The 20,066-nt window shown below is 41.5% G+C and overlaps 2 protein-coding genes across 2 annotated transcripts; one reads left to right on the top strand and one right to left on the bottom strand.

Annotated features, from left to right (window-relative positions):
- Positions 1–815: 815 nt before the first annotated feature.
- Positions 816–4,473, top strand: gprin1 (G protein regulated inducer of neurite outgrowth 1). The gene is made up of 2 exons (XM_030396864.1): positions 816–1,260; positions 1,723–4,473. The coding sequence occupies exon 2, from the start codon at positions 1,752–1,754 to the stop codon at positions 3,699–3,701; it is 1,950 nt and encodes a 649-aa protein (XP_030252724.1). The 5' UTR covers positions 816–1,260; positions 1,723–1,751; the 3' UTR covers positions 3,702–4,473.
- Positions 4,470–19,450, bottom strand: cdhr2 (cadherin related family member 2). The gene is made up of 31 exons (XM_030396863.1): positions 19,322–19,450; positions 17,032–17,094; positions 16,882–16,941; positions 16,604–16,743; positions 16,441–16,491; positions 16,263–16,352; positions 16,016–16,105; positions 15,805–15,927; positions 14,628–14,774; positions 14,353–14,428; positions 14,157–14,269; positions 13,271–13,492; positions 13,019–13,168; positions 12,741–12,902; positions 12,592–12,653; positions 12,243–12,486; positions 10,862–11,101; positions 10,699–10,768; positions 10,038–10,619; positions 9,849–9,920; positions 9,597–9,646; positions 9,346–9,497; positions 8,833–8,929; positions 8,654–8,742; positions 8,481–8,552; positions 8,060–8,195; positions 6,772–6,893; positions 6,540–6,653; positions 6,377–6,460; positions 6,011–6,065; positions 4,470–5,927 (listed from the first exon to the last, which is right to left on the bottom strand). The coding sequence occupies exons 1-31, from the start codon at positions 19,329–19,331 to the stop codon at positions 5,775–5,777; spliced, it is 3,891 nt and encodes a 1,296-aa protein (XP_030252723.1). The 5' UTR covers positions 19,332–19,450; the 3' UTR covers positions 4,470–5,774.
- Positions 19,451–20,066: the final 616 nt, after the last annotated feature.

Raw genomic sequence — 20,066 nt, 5'->3', positions numbered from 1 at the left:
AATCAACAAATCATTGTTATTGGTGAGAAGCTGGCCTTTGGCAGGCTCATGGCTCCTGATGATCAGAGATGCCTACCTTGGCCCAACTCAGCCGCACACCTCTCTCCATCACACTATGCGGTTGCTAGGCAACAGATCTCTGTGGCGGCCGGGGATTGGTGGAGGCCTTTGAATTAACGTTGAGAATACTTCTGGCGGTACACAGTGTTCTGGGCGAGCTTGCAGCCCACCGCTACAGACGAACCAAAAAAGGAAAGAGTCAAAAATTTGGGAAATATGTGGAAATAATTTTCCCGGTCCCACACAATTACTCGAGGGCCGGCAGAATTAGCCAGGCTTTAGAGAAATACGCATCTCACAGCAGAGACATTGGAGGGACGAATGCAACGACTTACAAGTGTTTGTTTGTGTGGGAGGCAGGCAGCTCTGCACCCTCCAGGCTCCTTCAGCTGATCCCCCTGTTCTCTTCTTTACTGCTGCAGCAGAGCGTTCACTTTCTGCTCATGGTTCTCAAAATTCTTCCCCAAAAACCTGAGTAAGCATTAATTTCCTGGTCCTGTAATGAGCTGCTGGCTCCACAAAATGAAACGTGGGTCAGAGGAAGTGCCTTTTTTATATATATATATAAATATATATATATATATATATATATCTTCTATTGTACATTGATTTCTCTACTCTGAGAGTGGTCAGTGTGGCCTTCACTGATACATTCTTATTTAAAAGTAGTCATGCATTATTAAGAGGACAAATCCCTCTTCTGCATACTCCACCCTCCCCTCACCAGCACTCACACTCATCCTCAGTAGTGACACGAAAGCTTTTATCTCAATGCATGCCTCTCCTAAAAACTTCTCCACCGAAGCCAGTTCAACCAATTCACAAGTTTAATCTCTGCACACACGGTCACCCATTGTGTTGCTATGAGAACCTGGAGTTAATTACTATGATTTACTGATGATTAGAGAGCTGAACAGAGATTTTGTCATTACATTACCACACACTGCCAGCACACGGCTGTGGTTTCCAGGGAAACTGGAAATGTGAAGCTTTTCGATAGACACAGCCACAGCTTAGAGAGCGAGGGTTGCCTAAGATAGATTCTTCTAGAGACAAACCTGGAGCCACTGCAATCACTATCAATCAACAGGGGAGGCAAACGGACAGATGTGGGTGCCGATCGACTGTAAGATTTGCGATGTTTGACCCAAATTTGAGGGAGAGTTTTGGAGAGACTTCAGTCTGATTTGGACCACTGAGGTACGTCTGTTACTCCTGATTTTCTTAATATTTGTTTGACGCTGTTTTAATAGTTGAAATTTGAGGAACTCTTGATTCCTGCGCATGACTTTTGTTTATTGTGATGACAGATTGAAGTAGAACTAGACTTTAAACTATGCAATATATTTTTAGGGTAGAAAGATACAATCTTACATATAACCAAACAGTTAAATGATTTTAAAGGATTTAAGATCATGTCTTTTCATAACAAATCTCCCAGATTACAGTGTCATGATGTTCTGAATAAACGTGATCATTTCAATCTAATAGTAGCGGTGATGTAACTCGTGATGTAACAGTGTTTGGATTCTTGACATCAATACCGCATAATGGAATAATTTTTTTTATCACATACTCAAACCTTTGCTTTTCCCCTTGTTGTTATAGTTACCGGTTACATTTTGCACCAACAGTGTGTCCGTGTTGTGTTCTGCCCTGCAGGTAATCCACCACTTTAATGCAGAGGCAAAATGGGAAGTCTAAAGGACGAGATGAAAGGTCTCACAGACGACCACAAGCCTTGTGAGAAGGAAGATGATGGAGAGCGTCCAGGCAACTTAGATGGCAGCACCAAACCTGAGGGAGCTCAGACTAACACGAGTCAAGAGTCAACAAGTCCAGGGGACTGTGAGCCAGAACTTCACATGAACGCCAGCGATGCTGAAGAGACAGATCTGATATCCAAAGACCAAGAGCTCTCAGGAGAGGTTTGTGACAATCAATCAGACTCTATAGGAGCCATCCCTCTGACACAACAGCCTGAAGCTGATCAAATATACAACGGCATGACAATCTCCAACAAGTTCCTGAGTGATGAGGATGAGGATAAAAACATGGATCGTGGCGGAGAAAAAGGAGCTGAGATTGGGAACATCTCGATGGCTGTACCAGCAAGTCCAGGCCCCTTAGATCCACGTTCCCCAGCTCCTGCCGGCCAGCACCACATGCGCACACAGGTCAGCCTGGAGGTGGTCCAGTGTCACTCTGCAGCCACCAGCCCCATGACGCCCCCTGAAGGCACAAATTCATTCTTCTTCCCAAGCTCTTTTGGGAAAATCGGAGCTGGTTTCGGGGTGGGAACCGACACTAAAGACGCAGAGCTACAGGTGGGTCATCAGGTGGAGTTCTGCTCCGTTGCCACGTCCCCCATGACCCCAAAGACGCCATCCACCACGGCTTTTCCAGAGCTTATCGGGAGAGAGAAGGTGAAAAAGAGTGAGGGGCAGACGCAAAGTCTGGCAGAGTCCGAGAGAGTCACCACATCGAAGGAGCTGGGTATGGACTTCAGCTCTAATGCAACTCAAGAGAGCTCCACCAGCTGCCCTCCTGCTCGGCTCATAGATGCACACATAACTGTGGAGGATGGTAATCAGCAGTGCAAGCAGCAGAGGATGGGAAGCATGGATCAAGACATTACAATCATGGTGACCCACTATGACAACAACGAGGGAGAGGAGGAGACAGAGATGGTGAAAATCGATGAATACAAGGAGCCGGGAGAAAGCAGCGGGGATGTAAAGACGGAGGACGGAAGTGAAAACACCTCCACAGAAACACAGGACTCCTCAAACGCAAACCCTCCAGCAAACCAAACTGAGGACGCCTCGGAAGCAAAAACAGAAGTGAAACATGGAAAAGCTGAAGGGCTGAAAAACGTTTGCGTGACGAAGCCTGCCGTCCCTGAATCGCCAGCTCCTTTCGGTTGCCACAACATCCGCACGCAGGTCAGCCTGGAGGTGGTGCAGTGTCAGTCTGCGGCCACCAGCCCCATGACCCCTCCTGAGGGGGACCAGGCCTTCTGCTTCCCCAGCTCCATCGGGAGGTGCGCAGCCCTGAGTACAGAGACTAAGGACGCTGAGATGCAGGTGGGTCAGCAGGTGGAGTATCGCTCTGTAGCTACAGCCCCCATGACCCCGAGGACCCCCACCATCACGAGTTTCCCCAAGATCAGGAAGGGAGCCAGCATAGAGGAGAAGATAGTGGAGGAAGAGGAGGACAAAAATGAGCAGGAGGCCGAAGAGGAGAAAGCTACTGATGAGGATACAGTTGCAGCAGCTGAAGAGGGGAGAAACTGTAAGGAGAAGTGCGAGGAGCCGGTGCAGGAGGTGAGCTGGGATGAAAAGGGGATGACGTGGGAGGTGTACGGGGCAGTGGTGGAGGTGACTGTGCTGGGCTCGGCCATCCAGAAGCACCTGGAGAAACAGGTGAAGAAGAGGCAGCCCTCCATGCCTCCGCCTCCTCCGCTCAACCCCTCGGCCGTGCCCCTCTCTCCAGAGTCGGAGCAGGGGGGCTCAGGTAAGGGCCGGGAGGGGAAGAGGGGGGACGGGGAGGTGAGCCGACGCAGGAGGAACCCCTTCCGCCAGATGATGGAGAACATGCAGCAGCCGCACTGCTGCTCCAAAGCTCACACCACTGAGTGACATAAGAAAGAAAAACAGAAGCTGGTTGGGAGAAAACACACCCTGTGCTGGAGAACCAGGTTTGATGGCTGTGACACAGAGCAGTCACTGATTTACTTCAGAGTGATGTTGCCCTGAGAAGCAAATCACCTCCTCACACGAGACACAAAAGCACAAGAGCATTTTCCTTCTGACGTGGAGCACTGATCAGTGACAATCAGCCACACGAGACGAGTTCATGTTGTGGTTTTTTTTCTTGCCGTTCCATGTTGGAGAAACGAGGCCGGTGTATCAGTGTCATCATAAACTCGGTCATTCAGTCGTCATGAGTCATTTTAGCTGTTGATGCTTTTTTTTCGAAGTGCACCTCAAACAATGAAAAGCCATCGTAATCAATCAGCGGAGAGAGGTGATAGAGTGACAGTTTAAGGGTCGTTTTGTTTTTTCGAAGGTATGGAAGTTGAAATCGCTTCTTTGTGTGTTTGCGTGCGAGGAGTGCTTACCACGAGTGCAGGCTTTTCTATGTCCTATATTCTGCTTTTTACATTTGGCACAATGTTTTGACTTGTTTGTATTGTGAAAAAGTATAAAAATGTACCGACAACGAGCACTATCAAGATCATTTGAGAAAAGTAATAACTCCTGACTCCTGTATTTTCAGTCATTATACTTACTGTACTTTAACGCCATTATTAGTGATTGAGTTTGTGATGAAACTTATTTTTAAAGTGTTGCAGTGTTGGTGATGTTGGTGTTCATACATTAACCTCATAAAAGTGGGATCAGATGCAGATTTGAAGAAATTTATTTTATTCACAGATTGCACTTGTTATACATTCATTTAGATGTCAGCAGAGAATAAAGACTTCTTTTGTTTTTAGGGAGTCTAAAACTCACCTGCATGAGGTTTTATTTCAGCAACAGGTCTCTTGAACCCAAAAGCAGAACATGTATAAGATTAAAGAGTCATAAATAAGACTTTCATTCAGACATCGACATTGATTCAATATGCTTGTTACTCTTTTTGGATTTTTTCTTTCTCGTTGCAACTAAAAAAAAAAAATCATTGAGTGTTGACATAACTTATAATACAGTTTATTTCAAAGCAAACCAAACAGTTTTTAAACGATTGCTTAATATATTAACACAAATAAAGTGATTCACATGTGCAACAAATAATTGTTTTTTTCTGTTTTTCTGCTCAATTTTTTATTGTCTGGATAAGATCAAGACATTTTTTAAAATGAAGAGTTCCAGAGTTTGAGAAATAGGTTATCGGCTTTCTTGCTGAGAGTTTGATGAAAAGATTTATAGACTAACTTTCATGGTGATTATCAAGCAGCGTATTTGACATTTCTTTGAAACAACCCCAAAGTTACGTCAATAATTAACTACGACTACCCCATTGTAATAATAATAATAATATTCTATTTTCCAACAAGAAGTTAATGAAAAGCCGGTAATTTCTTTCATACATTCCCAGGAAACTTCCAAGTAGTTTTTGTTTAACTTTTGCTAATTATTCCAATTTAATTTCCAACTAGTTTCGTCTGCACGCTGCAACAACTGACCTCAATGTATTGGCCTGCTGAGGAGAAATTAGACAGAAACTAGATGGAAGTTAAGTTGGAATGATCAGCAGAAGTTACGCCGAAACAATTCAGGAAGTTTCTTTTAAATGAATAAAGAAATTAACAGCTGTTTAACTGCTCATCGGAAATAGCAGAATCTTACTAGCATTAACTAAGCATAAAAACAGGAAACGGAGGAAACAGCAAATCAGAGTCAGTTTTGATATGTTTGTACAGATTATAACTGTTAGCTGCGTTTGCAATCTTGATGCTAATGTAGCTTAATATTTAGACTCACATAAATCTTCTCATCTAACTGAAGAGAGCAACAAAGCATATTTTCCATATGAGCATATGTATTGTTTCAGTGTCACATGATCAGTTGAATGAATCGTGTGCTTACCATCAATAATAAATTATCATCAGTGAGAAGAGAAGGATTTTTGAAGATGTCAAACAATACAGTATTTGGTGGGCCTGATAGCAACATGTGTCCATCTGAGGTCTCTCTTCTACACATCCATCACAGGTCTGTAGTGCTGAACGCAGGGTTAGTAAAACCCATCTGAGCTTTGTTGGAGCCTTTCTTCTGGCCCAGCTGAGCCAGCGCGGCACCCAGAGGCTCGATGTATTCTGGTGGTTCCCCGTCATCGTCCTCCTCCTCCATGATCACGTGCTGATGAGGAGACATGTTTTAAGATTAAACCATATTCTACTTAGTACAGAATGAAGACGGGACTGTGAAATGTAAAAACTCACCATGCCATTTGTTGTTTCCTTGTCCATGTCTTCAGTGTACTCCAGGGAGTTGAGGCTGCAGGGGAAAAAAAGATTCAAAGTTGATCATTTCACCAAGAGTGTTTTTCCTTCAACAAGTCAATATTTCAGTTTTCAAGGTCACATGCCAATGTCGGGAGGCAGTTCTTCATCGCAGCATGCCATAGCGAGCACACTGGGACAAAATGTTCACCTGGAAACATTCCCAGTCTATTAACCAGGACTGCCACAGAGCGGAGCACGAGGTCCTGTGTCACTGTGAGCCACCGCCGTGTCAAACTGCGGTGACCGAGATATTAACTGCTCTCAACAGATGGTGGAGATCAGTCACAGAGAGCTTTTCTTTACCTGACTTTGTCCACATCTGAGCTCTCCTCGTCCATGTCCAAGATCATGGTTGTGTCGATGTTGAGGTTGAGGACAGGATTGGCCCTGTGAGCAAATAACAACATCCACAGTCAGAAATATATTCATACTATTTACTCATTGGTTTATGTGGTTGTCTCCTCACCCCTCCATGGTGTATTTGTTGGTTCCAGGCACCACGGGACCACTTTTCTGGTTGTCATAAGTCACCATGGATGCAGAGTTCATGGCTTTAGCTGCCTTCAGCTTCCTCCTGAAGCTGTAGAGTGAAGTGAGTCGATTAGTTTGAATGTTTTAAGATCAATGACACTTTTGGATAAATTGTGTGGTTAATAGTTCAGCATCCTGTCTGATCCTGTTCCTAACATAATTCTTACTTCCTGCGAGTGCACATCAGGGAGGTGGTGAGGACAGCCAGCACAATGATGAGGCCTGCCACCATGCCCAGCAGGATGAACTTCCAAGGGTCCGATTCTTTTTCAGCCTCAGGAGCGCTCCCCTGAAACACGAGTTAGAAATCCATCTTTAGAATAACTTGTCTTTGGGCCATATAAGGTTTCATTTATGTCAGATCTGACAATATAGTTGTGAAACATTTATAAACTACAAAAACTAGAATTCAGTGGAGGGCATACCTCTGCCACGGCACAGCAGCCCCTTTATTTCAATGCATCAAGCTTAACCTAATATCAAAGAAGATATATTCAAATCTATCAGATCTAGATTTTTATTTGAATCCGCATCAGATCGTAGTCACTCATTGATAACAGCCACTTAAATATCTTGCAATGATAATGAAAGACAGAAAAGGTTTCCTGGATCCGTCCCCTTTATTTGGTATCAGCACCAAAAGTTCATGGAGTCTACTCAGGGCAGAGACCCATCCTCCATCCAATCCGCTCTGTAGATTTTGTGTAATCTCACCGAAAAACCAACTAACAAACGGACATGGGCGAAAACATAACCTTCCTGGCAGAGGAAATTATAGTGATGATGAAATTCATTTACATTAATGATTAAGGTTTCAAACCCAAATCCACCCTCCTGGCTGCATCTTTGCTCCATTCAGTTCAGCTGAACAAATCCTTAAGGCAAAAGTACAATAATGATTGTGATAATAAAACTAATCTTCATTTCAGTGCACATTAATGTTTGACTGCAGTAAAATGTATTAATCTTAGCCTCAGATGAGGCTCAACATGAATTCAGAATTCCTCTTTAGTGTCTTCCTAATGGTCTTTTTTAAATTCACTTGGATCAGTGATTTCAACAAATGGACACGTGTCTCCTGACAAGCAGCTCTTTTCATAATCCTGTATTAAGGTACTTACACTGTACATGAATCATCTGCTGATCAGTTTGTGTTGTGATCAATCAATGTTTCATTGCATTGTATGCTTATTTCTTTGTAATATGATTAAAACTATTGTGGATTATCATACAATGTCTAACAGCATCAGGAAAAGTGGCTACAAGGAAAATCTAGTCTCTGAGTTAACTCAGCTGCATCTACACTTAATGTTGAGTAATGTACCCTTCTTTCCTGACCAAAAACACATCTCTGCCAGTACAGTGTAAAATTGAGCACTGGTTGAATGCTGCTTTCGGGACATTGAAAAAAGACCTTATAATGAGTAAAAAATAAACTTCAGCTCCACAACTTACGATGTTCATGAGGCCAAGCTGTCCCAGTGCGAGGTAATGCTCGGGTGAAGAGAGCTTCTTCCTCACTTCTACAGAGTCGAGAGCCGTCCCATTGGGGTAGATGAAGTATGCCTCCACAATAGTGGTACCTTCAGCCCTGACAGAGGGAGAAAACTTGCTTACACACCTAAAGTAATGCGCCTGAATCAACTATTCATGCTTAAAAGGAAAAAGGAAAATTCTTCCTGTGTTGCTGCAATTATCAGCAAATAATTCGTCCTCAACAATGTGACTGATTACAGTGACACTGGCACCACCTAGTGGAAAACAGCCTGCAAGTGTTTATGTCAACGCCAGCCAATAATGATCTGTATCCATCTTCACAGACTGTATGTTGATGTATTGTGCTTTATATTTAGAGGTGATGAGACACAGAACTTACCTCGATTCTGGAGCAGTGTTCTCCCTGATAGTAATAATTTGAACAGCAGCACTGGTGGCCGCTGTAAGCGCACTGAAAGATCAGCAATCAGAGAAAATACCAGTTCACAAACAAACACACGACAGATGTAAAGCTTAAATAAATAAAATGAAGAAAATAACTTCTGTATGCACCTGACGATTTCATCACGGTCTCTCTCAACCTCGGCTTCTGAAGTCGTAAATTCAAGTTCAACCTTATATGATCCATCAACTGTTAAAAGCTGCAAATAAAAAAGAACAAAGGGAATCAGACGGGGAAGCACAGTGTGGGTCGTGAATAGAAATCTAGCTATATGATTTCAGTCACTCACGTCCAATACGGTACTGGCGGAGAGGCCGCCGGTGTCAGTTGCAGTTACTGTAACCAGATATTTCCCTTTCAGTGTCAAATCAAGTGGCTCCGTAGTTCTGTGGAAAGTGGAGGAAACTGTGAGTATCTGCTGTAGTCGCAGTGTGTCTCTTTGAAGTCAGTTTTGAGTCCATCTGTTGTCATTGTGTGTCTTTGTTAAGTGCTTTTTGTGTCTTCTTGGTGTTTTTTTGTGTCACTGTTGTGGTCATTTTGCCTCTCTTTGTAGACGTTTCATGTCTCTGTGTAGTTGTTTTGTCTCTTTGTAGTGTTTTGTCTCTTTGTAGTGTTTTGTCTCTTTGTTGTTGTTTTGCATTTCTTTGTAGCTGACCGACTTTCACTCTGTTCTAGGGGCCTCCTGACCCTTTGGCCAAATGGGCCCGTTCCCAGCAGGCAAGTTCAATATGTAAACACCAAACTTGTGAGTAACGTGTTTAGAGCAGAATGAGATGTGGCACCACGATGACTTTGTACTCACTGAATAAGTCCAACGTAGATGTCCTGCCGCTGCGTGGTGAAGGCAGTGAACAGCAGCTTCTCCCCACTTATCTCATTATTGAGGTTTTCAAATTGAACCAATGCTACTTTGAAATTAATCTCCCCATTTTTTCCAGAGTCACGGTCAGTAGCCTGAGAGAAGCAAGAGACACAAGCACAAATGTCCAAACTTCATCTCACATATCTCATTAACGAGCTGAAATCATTATTAGTTTTTTCATTCGTACTCACAGTGACTTCTGCAACCTGTGTTCCCAAACTTGCACTTTCTGCCACCACAACTAAAATCCACAGCAGAAAATTCAGCATTAAATGTTATTTTGACACTAATTTTGGAAAGTAGATTTTTCCATTATTTTAACATTAGTCAATTAAATGTGATTAAATAAATCATCCTTGTTGATGTGGGAGACTAATAAGAGCGGTGTGGGAGGGTCAGGAGTGGACAGGCGTCACCTCACACAATCTCAAATATAAACTCACCGAATGTTGACTTTGTGTGAATAAACACCGGTACGTTGTCGTTGATGTCTTCAATGTTGATCAGTACTTCTCCTGCAAAGATTAAAAGAAAAGATAAGTAAAGTGACATGAGATGTGTGTTTAGCCCTGTATTTGACCATTTTGTGCTCTTTTTTTCTTCTTCTTATCTCTAAACAACCCACTGCTGACCTGTTGTGGCACTGTTGTTCCATCCCTTCTCTGTTAATTCGTCGATCACCTGAGCCTCTATCAGAGCTTGGTCACATTGTTCATAATCCAGCTCTTTCACTGGGTTGACTTTGATTTCCCCCGTTGGCTCTAAGATGAAGCTGCTGCAGGGTGTCCAAGAGTCGTTGCATTTGCACGTCATGGATTCTAGCTCGTAGATCAGGGAATTATTCCCGTCCTTGTCTTGTGCTTCAAAGTACCCAACAGACCCAGTGATGGTTGTGTTCTCCTTCACTGTAAAAGGCCCTGTTGGCAGGAACTCGGGCCTCTCGTCGTTCACATCCACCACATTCACCTCCACTGTCACTGAAGCTGTCTCACCCTCCAGATCTGTTGCCTCAACCTGTAGTGTGTAATGCTTGCGGCTGCCCTCGTAGTCGAGTTCAATGTCTGGGTCGACCGAGATTTCCCCCCTGTAACCCTGCTCAACTGCAGAGGAGCGAATGATGAAGCTGCCAAAGCCTCCATTAATGCTAAATGAAATGCGGTTGAAGTCTACCGTTTGGTCCATATCCCTGGCATAAACAGATCCAACATTTGCACCTGATGGGAAGGAAAAACACAATTAAACTTCAGCTTCACAGTAATACACTTGAACATGCTTCTCAAAGTAAAAACTGACCTTTTACTCCTTCTTTGACTGAGAAAGTGTAAGAGGAGGCTTCAAATTGTGGTACGTTGTCATTGACATCCTGGATTACATCAAAAGAAGATTGTTATCATCCTCACCAGAAGTGGCAGCACCAGAAGCACCAAAAAATTGTTACAGACTGCTGAAGATTTACCTCCACATTGATGATAACTGGGACAGTGCTGGACAATGGGGGAGTACCCTTGTCAGTAGCAGTTACGATGAGCTCGATCCTCCCATCCAGGTCCGGATTTAAGGCCTCACGATCAAGCGTACCTTGATTTCTTAGCACACCGGTGTCAGGGTCGATGGTGAAGTTACTGCTGTATTCGCTCGGCTCGATTCCATACACAATTTGACTGTTTATCGAATCCGTCTCATCTGCATCAGTAGCCTTTCCAAATGAGAGACATTAGAAGAAAAGGTTAAGAAACGTATACAACAATGCTAACACATGTGAATGCCCATAAAAAGAACTGTGGACACCAACATGTGATGTCCAAAACTACTTTCATTAAATTAAAGTTTGTTTCAGCTGCAATACTGAGGTCGACCACTGATGTTGGGTGGTAAGGCCTGGCTCACAGTCGGTGTTACAGTTTATCCCAAAGGTGTTGGATGGGATCTTTTACAACAAACTGGGAAAACAAGTTATTTATGGACTTTGCTTTGTGTTGTCTTGTTGAAGCAGATGAGGGCCCTCACCAAAATGCATTTGTAAAAAAAAAAATTGCCTCAAGTGACATCACTTGAGTGGGTTTAAAAAAACAAACCCTGAGGCCTACCCATCTTTGACTGAGACAGAGGCTACTTTAGCCATTACAAGCATGACAAAATTGAATCTTCTAACTATTTTCCAGATGTAGTGTGACGTATATCGCAACATTTACGTTTAGGGGACCCTTTTTGTCTAAAGCAGCTTACAGCAATTCATACACCAATGGTGGTGGCAGCCGTGCAAGGTACTGACCTGCATATAGGGAGCAGTTTGGGGTTCAGTATCTTGCCCAAGGACACTTTTACATGCAGACCAGGGGAATCAAACCAGCGATCGTCCAATTACAAGACACTGGCTCTACTCCTGAGTCACAGCTGCCCTTTTGTTTCTGGTGCTTACTAGTTAACTTAATAGTATAGTAAAGTGGATATATATCACACTACATTGTGCAAGTGAAGAATTGGCAGTGCAGTTGCAATGTGGGTAATGTTAGGCTCCAAAGAGAGGATATGTCTGGCCCATCATGACTTTGACAGTGTTATACATACTACATTACTACATTGACAAGCAACCTCAGGCTAAAAGAAAACGCCAAATTTGTCACCAGAATTGTCCACTTCCTCTATCCCTCACATTGAGAAAATTAAGTTTTGGCTCATTTGTAGGGCATTTAGGAGAATCTTTTGTCCAAAGCAACACACAATTAAATACTTTCCTTAAGTATAAAACCCTTTGAGATTTAGGTTCATAATTAAACAGGGAACTTCAGCATCAACAGCCCTGAGATGGGTAATATGAACTGTTCTCTGATAGTTACCGTTATCTGAAGTTCAAACTGTCCATCCTCTGGAACAAACTCCAGGTAAGACTCTCTGTTGAATACTGGAGGCTGGTCGTTGATGTCAGTCAAAGTGATCTCCAGCACCGTGGTGCCGGGCTTGCCTCCTGTGTCTCTGGCCTGCAGAGTTGCTGAATACAGAGATCTGACTTCACGATCCAACAGAGTTTCATTTTTCACGTAAATTTCACCTGTAGTTGGCTTAACGTCGAAATACGGAAGTCTGAAACACAGATAGAGATTGGTCAGTGAGGGTGTCGCAGTTAATACAATGCAGACAATGGCTATATTTACATAATCTGAATAACTGGTTCAGGTGTTGACGTACATGCTCTCTGGAAGAAGTTTGTAGGTGATCAGGCCTTGATCCATTGTGTCTGGGTCCGTTGCCTGGGGAAAAAAAGCAAAGTGTGTTCCTCAGGAGTTTCTGACATGCAAGTTCTAGCACTGTAAGAATCCAGATAGTAAAGGACCTACAGTAATGGTTGCTATTGCTGTCCCAGCAGGAGAGTGCTCAGCCACCGTCAACTTATACGTGTCCTCTGGGAACGTGGGGCTGTTGTCATTGGCGTCCTTGATGGAAATAGTAACCGTAGCAGTGGTACTGAAGGTGGGTTTGTCTTCATCTGTTGCAATCACCTGCATCACAACACAAGCATAAGAAACACTGCAGACTGGTAAGGTGCTTTAAAAATTACAAATATCACAACCTAAAGATGAAGGATGAAGGACAAACTGTTTTTAATTTTTCTTACTTGCAGAACCGCTTCCTGTATTTTTTCGAAATCCAGTTCGTCAGGCTGCTTGACCAGAAGCTGAACGACGCTGTCTGATGTGGTAGATGCTGGTTCCACAGAGAACATTCCCTTATCAGCTCCCTGCAGGGTAAGTTGAGTTCTGCGAGTCTGTGAAAAGCCAAAGATCATTAATGTTACTCATAGCTGGTCATGCATTAAAGGAAAGCCTCATCATTTAGGGGGCTTTTTGTGATTTTTTTCCCCTCTCACCTTATCCAGATCTTTGACCATCATGTTGATGGGAATAGACCCTGTTGTGTGTTCGAAGACCTCTCCAGTGAACTGAATTGCGATCACACAGACGGGCTTGTCTTCCTGTCCTTCACACTTGTAAAACTCTGGGGGGTTGTCATTGACGTCGATGATGTTGATCAATACATCTGTTGTGGTGCTGGCAGGGTCCCCATTGATGTTTAGTTGAGACTCAGTTGCCTAAAATTTGACAAAATATAACAATTGAACTGTCTCAACATTTATCTCCTTATTTTAATAAGGTTTTGAACACTAAAAAGATTAAAATGGTCATTTATTATCTAAAATTTAGGTCAGAGGTAGGGCATGGTCATATGACCATCACCTGCCGTCTTAGCGCCAGGAATAGCTGCGGTTAGTGTGTGACTGATTGTTAGCAGTGATCTGCTTGGCGGCTGTCAGCTGGCTACAGTTGGGGCGTATGACTACTGTTGACTTGTTAATTAAGGCAAAGCTTCATTTATTTACATATTAATATTCATTTTATTACTTCTGGCTGAAGAAAAGGTGTAAATAATATTTTCAAATCAATCTGGGATCTTAGAATTTCTGGAGACTTGGATTATAGCGACAAGCCTCATTTTTTGGTTGTTTTCTTACATGTTAAAGCAAGTCCCTATCTACTTTAGCATGGGGCTGAGTAGATAATGACTGAATTTTCCTTTTTGGGTGAATTGAACTAAACTCCTTATATACTGCACATTATGGACAGAACCAAGATGTTGAAAAATTCCTTTAAATCATTGTAAATTTACGATTGACAAAAAAAAATTGTCATAATAGAAAAGGTAGACAAAGTCAAAATATATTGATGTATTATTAAGGAGCAGTAAACAACCTGTACCTTTACAGTCAGGGTAACAGTGTCACCAATTTCTTCCCTGTCAATCGGCGCCGACACAGATATGACGCCCTCGTCACTGGAGATTTTGAACTGGTTTCCCTCTACTGTGGACGCTGTCAAAGAATGTGAAAAAATACAAACATGTATTTGCTGACTCAGTGGAAACAACTAGTTGTTCCAAGTTGATGAGGCTCACCTATAATGCTGTAGACTATGGCATCATTGACTCCTCTGTCCTGGTCGAAAGCGGTCACTTTAATCACAGACTGGTCCTGGCAACGAAACAAAAAAGGGATGCGTTTACAATTCTCTTAATTTACACACAACTCAAAGCAGCCTTACAACCGATGTGTGCCTTATCAAACGATCATTTACAGCAATATACATTCAAACTGAATACACTGGGTGACTTAATGGCAGTAAAACCTACATTTCCTCACATTCTTTCACTCTTTAAATATCTGCACTCACCACAAGAGAATCCTCTCTGACACTCGCTACGTAGGGAGTACCGACAAACTGAGGGTCGAGGTCTGGGATGTCCACAACCGTAATGAAGCCAAAAACAATGCTTGAATGAGTTGTTATGCTGTCAGAATAACATTTGCCTCCACCATCCTGTTAGGGAACACACAAGGACATTCAAATTGACACATATTGATGACAGACTATAAAGTGATATTTATAAATCATCAGGTAAATCTATCGACAACACTGCAATATTTTGGTTCTCTGCGATATGTGTTGTGATAACTTGAATAACTCTATATGGAAATAACTAAAGGGTAACTCCACCAATTTTACACATTAAAGTGTGTTTACAGGTCTTGGGGAGAACTCCTGCATATGTGATGAAAGTAGAATAAAGCCTTTTGTGGCGTTAGAGGAAACTGCTTGTATTCGGATACATTGCCCCCAGTGATTTCACTCAGTGGCTAATTTGCATTATGGATAATGTAGGCGACAGTTTATTCATGTTTTCTGCGCTGTTCTCCATTGTTTTGCAGCTGCGCTATGACGTGATGACATATTTACAAGAGGTCACAATTGAGGCCCGATTGTGGCTGGAGCAGTGTGAGTGCAGGGCAGCAGGAGACTGGGGAGGAGGGACAATCTTGCTTTGGCACAATATGCAACAGGGCCAGTTGTGATTGTGCCCTGAGTGACATCACTGGAGGCAGTTTATCATATTACATACAGTTTCCTTTGGAGCCACAAAACCTTTATACTACTTATACTTTTTCAAATAAGCAGCTGCCCTCCCCAAAACCTGGAAACACACTGTAAAATCAGTGGAGTTAACCTTTAATCATTTAAGAATGATTGGGTTGACATTGTGATCATTTCCAGGTTCATAATTCTATTTTTGGGTTACTCCTAGAATAAGTGTCCATGCTTTTGTGATGTCTGGTCCTGCAGCTCTGTATTCCCCCTCTGTCTGTTTTAATACCCAGTCTGCTCTGATTGGTCAGCTTACACACGCCTGACTCAACACCACAAATCAATTCTTACATGCCAAACTAGCCACTAGGCATAAACAGGTCTTCAAGAGACACTTTGCCACAAGATCCACTTTCCCTTGAGCCATGTTAGTATCATTATGGGTAAAAATATCCAACACAAAATCATTTTGAAGCTAAATACTTACGGTTGCGATAATCTTCAGTTGATAGAAACCACTCAGTTCATTATAATTCAGAGACCCAGCTAATGAGACTACACCAGTTGCTGGTACGATGCTAAACAGACTCAGTCCAGCCTCTGGAGTAACCTGGAAAAGACAGTGTAAATTATGTTTCAATGAAGTTAATGGAACATCAGAATATCAATCAATTACATGATTTACAAAGGACGCTTACACTTTCAATTCTGTATTGAACAACACCGGCATTTGAAGTGTCGGCATCAGTGGCTTGCACCCTAAACAGAGATGTACCGACGGCAGTGTTCTGATGAACGGGATGAGGAAAAAAACAAAATGTGTAAGCTCATTTTGATAATGGATTGACAGATGTTTGGGTACCTGGTTTAATGACATTATATAAACCAAAACCATATCATGCTGGAGTATTTAGAGAGTGAATTGATCAAATATATTTGACTTACTTCTGGGCACGAAAAATCGTATGAAGCCTGCTGAAATATTGGTTTGTTGTCGTTGGCATCAGCTAATACTATAGATAATGTTGTTGTTCGCTGAAAGACATTGCATGATTAACTCAGTGAATATAATGAACAAACTACAATGAAATGGATGATTTCCACAAACAAAAGTGTCACTTACATCAGTGAAACCGTCAGTGACAGTAGCAATGGGCCTGAGTACAGTATTGCTCTAGAATAAAGAAAATTAAAAATTAATTGATTGAAATTGAAAAAACAAATACACACAGAATCAAAACAAGACTTTTGACAACTAGAGGGTCTCCACTTCCCCTGAACCATACCTCTCTATCCAGAGACCTTCGGACATCAACTTGCCCAGTGTTTTGGTTGACCTCAAAGTATATAGCATCGGCACCACTGAGTGTATATGTCAGTGGGTCACCCTCTGGGTCTGTTGCTTGTATAGTAAACGCAAGCTGACCTGTGACAATACCAGTGGAACACATATAAATGTTTGCAGCATTTGTTGAGGAATCATCTCACAAAAGTGAAATAAAAATAGTTTTTATTGTTACACACACACACACACACACACACACACACACACACACACACATACCTACGGGGATGTCTTCACACACTTCAAAAAAGGTTTCACCAAATGAAGGACCGATATTTGCTGTGGAAACAGTTTAAGTAGACTGTTAAGTGGTGATTCAGAGACATGATTACTTATTAGAAGTAAATCTAATCTGATCTGAGCACTCACCATTAGCTAAGCTGATAAGACAAAGCAGGCACAACAACATACTTCCTGTGATCCCCTCCATGTCTGTGAATGAAAAGAAAGAGGAATCTAGTAAGTAAAGCCGATACTTTTAGTCGATTTATTGATAAGTTAATAAACAGAAAGTTATGGAGAACTATTTTGATAATCAATACATAAACAATTATTAGGAAACGAGACTATACGAGGCACATTTTTTAATTGTTTTGATTTTATGCATCTACTCAACTAAATCTCAGAGGAAAATATTACACTTTATATTTTTACCCCACTACATTTGACTGGCAGCTTTTAGTTACCAGTTACTTTTCACATTACAAATTTCAAACTCTTCCTGTCGGGTAAAGACCATGTAACTCCAAATCTGGGGATCATCAGCGTAAAGATAAATGAACTATTTTAAAACCGTCTTGACTTAGCTGTAAAATATATTGTAACAAAACTAAAAACAGGCTGTTTTTCTGAGCTCAGTTATGTGGTTCTCACAGAACAGCGATGCTACAAACGGGATGATTTTATAGAATATGAAGCGTTGTTGTAGATTAAACTACGAAGTGAAAATGAGTTCAACCTTAAACATCTACAACAGTAGTTACACACGTCCATGCAGCAATCGTACAGTAGATAGTAAAGGAGACCATTTTACTGCAGAATGAGTACTTTTGCTTTTAATGGAGTATTTTCACAGTGAGGTATTAGTACTTTTACTGAAGTAAATCTGAAGACATCCTCCACCACTGTGAAAACTAAAAATATAAACCTCACGGCAGCGTTAGAGGAAAAGTCATGAGATCACCAAAGCACGTAGGAATCATCCTCTGGCATCAGCCAGTGTCCGGGCAAATGTTCAAGGCAATCAAGGTTCAAAGGTTCACAGTCAACAGTTCAGTAACATAAGATATTTCAATATCACACACAATGCTGAGGACCAGCCAACTGGCTGACAGACTGAAACCACAAAAAATTATAATCAACTCAGTGTCCAATTTCTCAAATGTGAGGATCCTGCTGCTTTTCTCTGATTTTACTATAAGTTCGATATTTATTAGCTTTGTTTGGACAAAACAAGCTGAAACGTCACAACAACTAAAAAAATAATTGATAATGCAAATAATCTCTACTTATAGAGCAAAAATATATCTATAGAGTATTTAGACATCTATTCATTAATTTTATCCATCTCACTCTAAGAGACAATTTGTGACAGAAGATATAGACAAAACATATTATTCCTCATGGTTACGTCTGACATATAAACTCAATTAAATGATCAAGGTGGTCGACCTTCATCATTTAATTGAGTTAACATGTCAGATGTAACCGTACGTATTCCAGTTTTGTAGCTGGACAAAACAGTTTTCAGTTACTTGAAGGGATCACAAAGAGCATAAAACTGTTCTGATTTCCATGAGTTGAAATTTAACAGCATATTGCAGAAGGGCACACCCGCAAACAGTACCATAAAACACGTTGGAAGGTTTCACTACAGGAAGAGCTTGGCAGTGCCAGCTCTGCCCTGTGTGAAATCCTCTTTAACACTGATAAAGTTAGACAAAGATCTGCATCATGTGCAACGACATGATTTCCAAATTAAGCAAGAATTTTGAAAATTTTAATAAATCATGAGAAAAATGATGCATTGCTTTGTTTTTTGTTTTTTTTTTAGTTTTTTCCTTACATTCACTTGGGAAAAGAGCTCGTTGATTTAATAAAGTCGAAATCCAGGAGACCAAAATCAAGTCTTCACGATTCAGTTTGTACATTTAAATTGACAAACTAAGTAAGTAACTTTTATTTGAAGGGAGTGACCCCTTAAAATATGTTGCAAACTCTTTTCAGTTTATGTAAATCAGTCTTTGTTTTCATTATTATGGTTAGCTTAAGCTTACCAGTAGTTCCTCTGTTTCTACTTGGTGTAAAGACAAAAGAAATATTTTAAATCTGTTCTACTGGTAGATTTATGAGCAATGAGTTTATTATAATTAAGTGAAAAAACTTTTTTTACTGCTGTGACTTCAATGATTATTCGCTTTTCGTTTCTCCATGTTTCTGTGAATTGTTAAATGTAAGGTGTTTCTAACAATAAAGCAGTTACGCAGCACAGTACAAGATGTCTGACCATGTCGGAGTGAAAAGAGTAGCACATGTTTCAGGTAAGAAAATTAGCATTTGTTCTTTTTGTGATAGTCACCATGCTATGTGTAGAATAAAAACTACAGGCTGATACTTAAGAAAAGATTAATATAATTGAAAATGCGACGGTCAAACTTACCGAACGACATTCATGGAAGACCTTCTGCTTTACTGATGTCTAAATGAGACCTTTGGCTTCTCTTCCTCCTAGTGTTTATCGCCTGGTAGTTGTAAACATAAATGATTAACACATACTGGAAACGCACAGCCAATAACACAGCACTAAACCTCCACCTTGCGCGTGTTTGTCTGAGAAAACACCCCAAGTGAAATGGATCAACTTTACTAAACTCAAAATATCCACCGGCTGTTTGCTCTCACACATGGCTACATTCTGGCTGTTTGAACCTGAGTAGTGATGAGAGACAACTCCTCACTCCATCATTGGCTGCCACCAGCGATACATGGCATCGTGCCATCCTGGGTCACCAGTGTCCATACCAGAACCCATGAGTGTCTGAACTGCTCTTTTGTTTGAATGGGTGCTTCTGTTGTCATGGCAAAAGCAGCAGACTCTTTGTGTCCATAGAAAAAAACCCAATGTGACCGGGGACTTTCTAAAACATGTCTCATCAGAACCAATCAGTGGACCAATGCCTTTTTCAGAGAGCACAGATTCATGTAGCTCCCTAATGAGCTCTCCCCAATAATACACCCTCCCTTTCTGTTGTCCTCCTAATTAAATGGTATCACACAAAGGATTATTTTCCCTTGTTCATTCATAACCACACATTTGCCGCATAACAACAGCTCAGATGGCCCTACACCTCTTTTCTCTGACAGAAAACATCACACAAAGCATATTTTTGAATATTGCTGAAGAT

Source organism: Sparus aurata, chromosome 18 (assembly GCF_900880675.1).
Source record: "Sparus aurata chromosome 18, fSpaAur1.1, whole genome shotgun sequence".
Classification (NCBI taxonomy): domain Eukaryota; kingdom Metazoa; phylum Chordata; class Actinopteri; order Spariformes; family Sparidae; genus Sparus; species Sparus aurata.
Note: the sequence above shows the minus strand (reverse complement) of the source record. Positions and strands in the feature narration are given on the sequence as shown.

Bases quoted from the DNA above. Each gene is read 5' to 3' on its own strand.
- cdhr2 (XM_030396863.1), bottom strand. The intron at 14,429-14,627 runs GTGAGTGCAGAT...TTTCGTTGCCAG, and splicing joins TCAGAGAGGATTCTCTTGTG to GACCAGTCTGTGATTAAAGT. The intron at 9,498-9,596 runs GTGAGTACGAAT...TGCTTCTCTCAG, and splicing joins CACAGGTTGCAGAAGTCACT to GCTACTGACCGTGACTCTGG.
- gprin1 (XM_030396864.1), top strand. From the start codon at position 1,752: ATGGGAAGTCTAAAGGACGAGATGAAAGGTCTCACAGACGACCACAAG.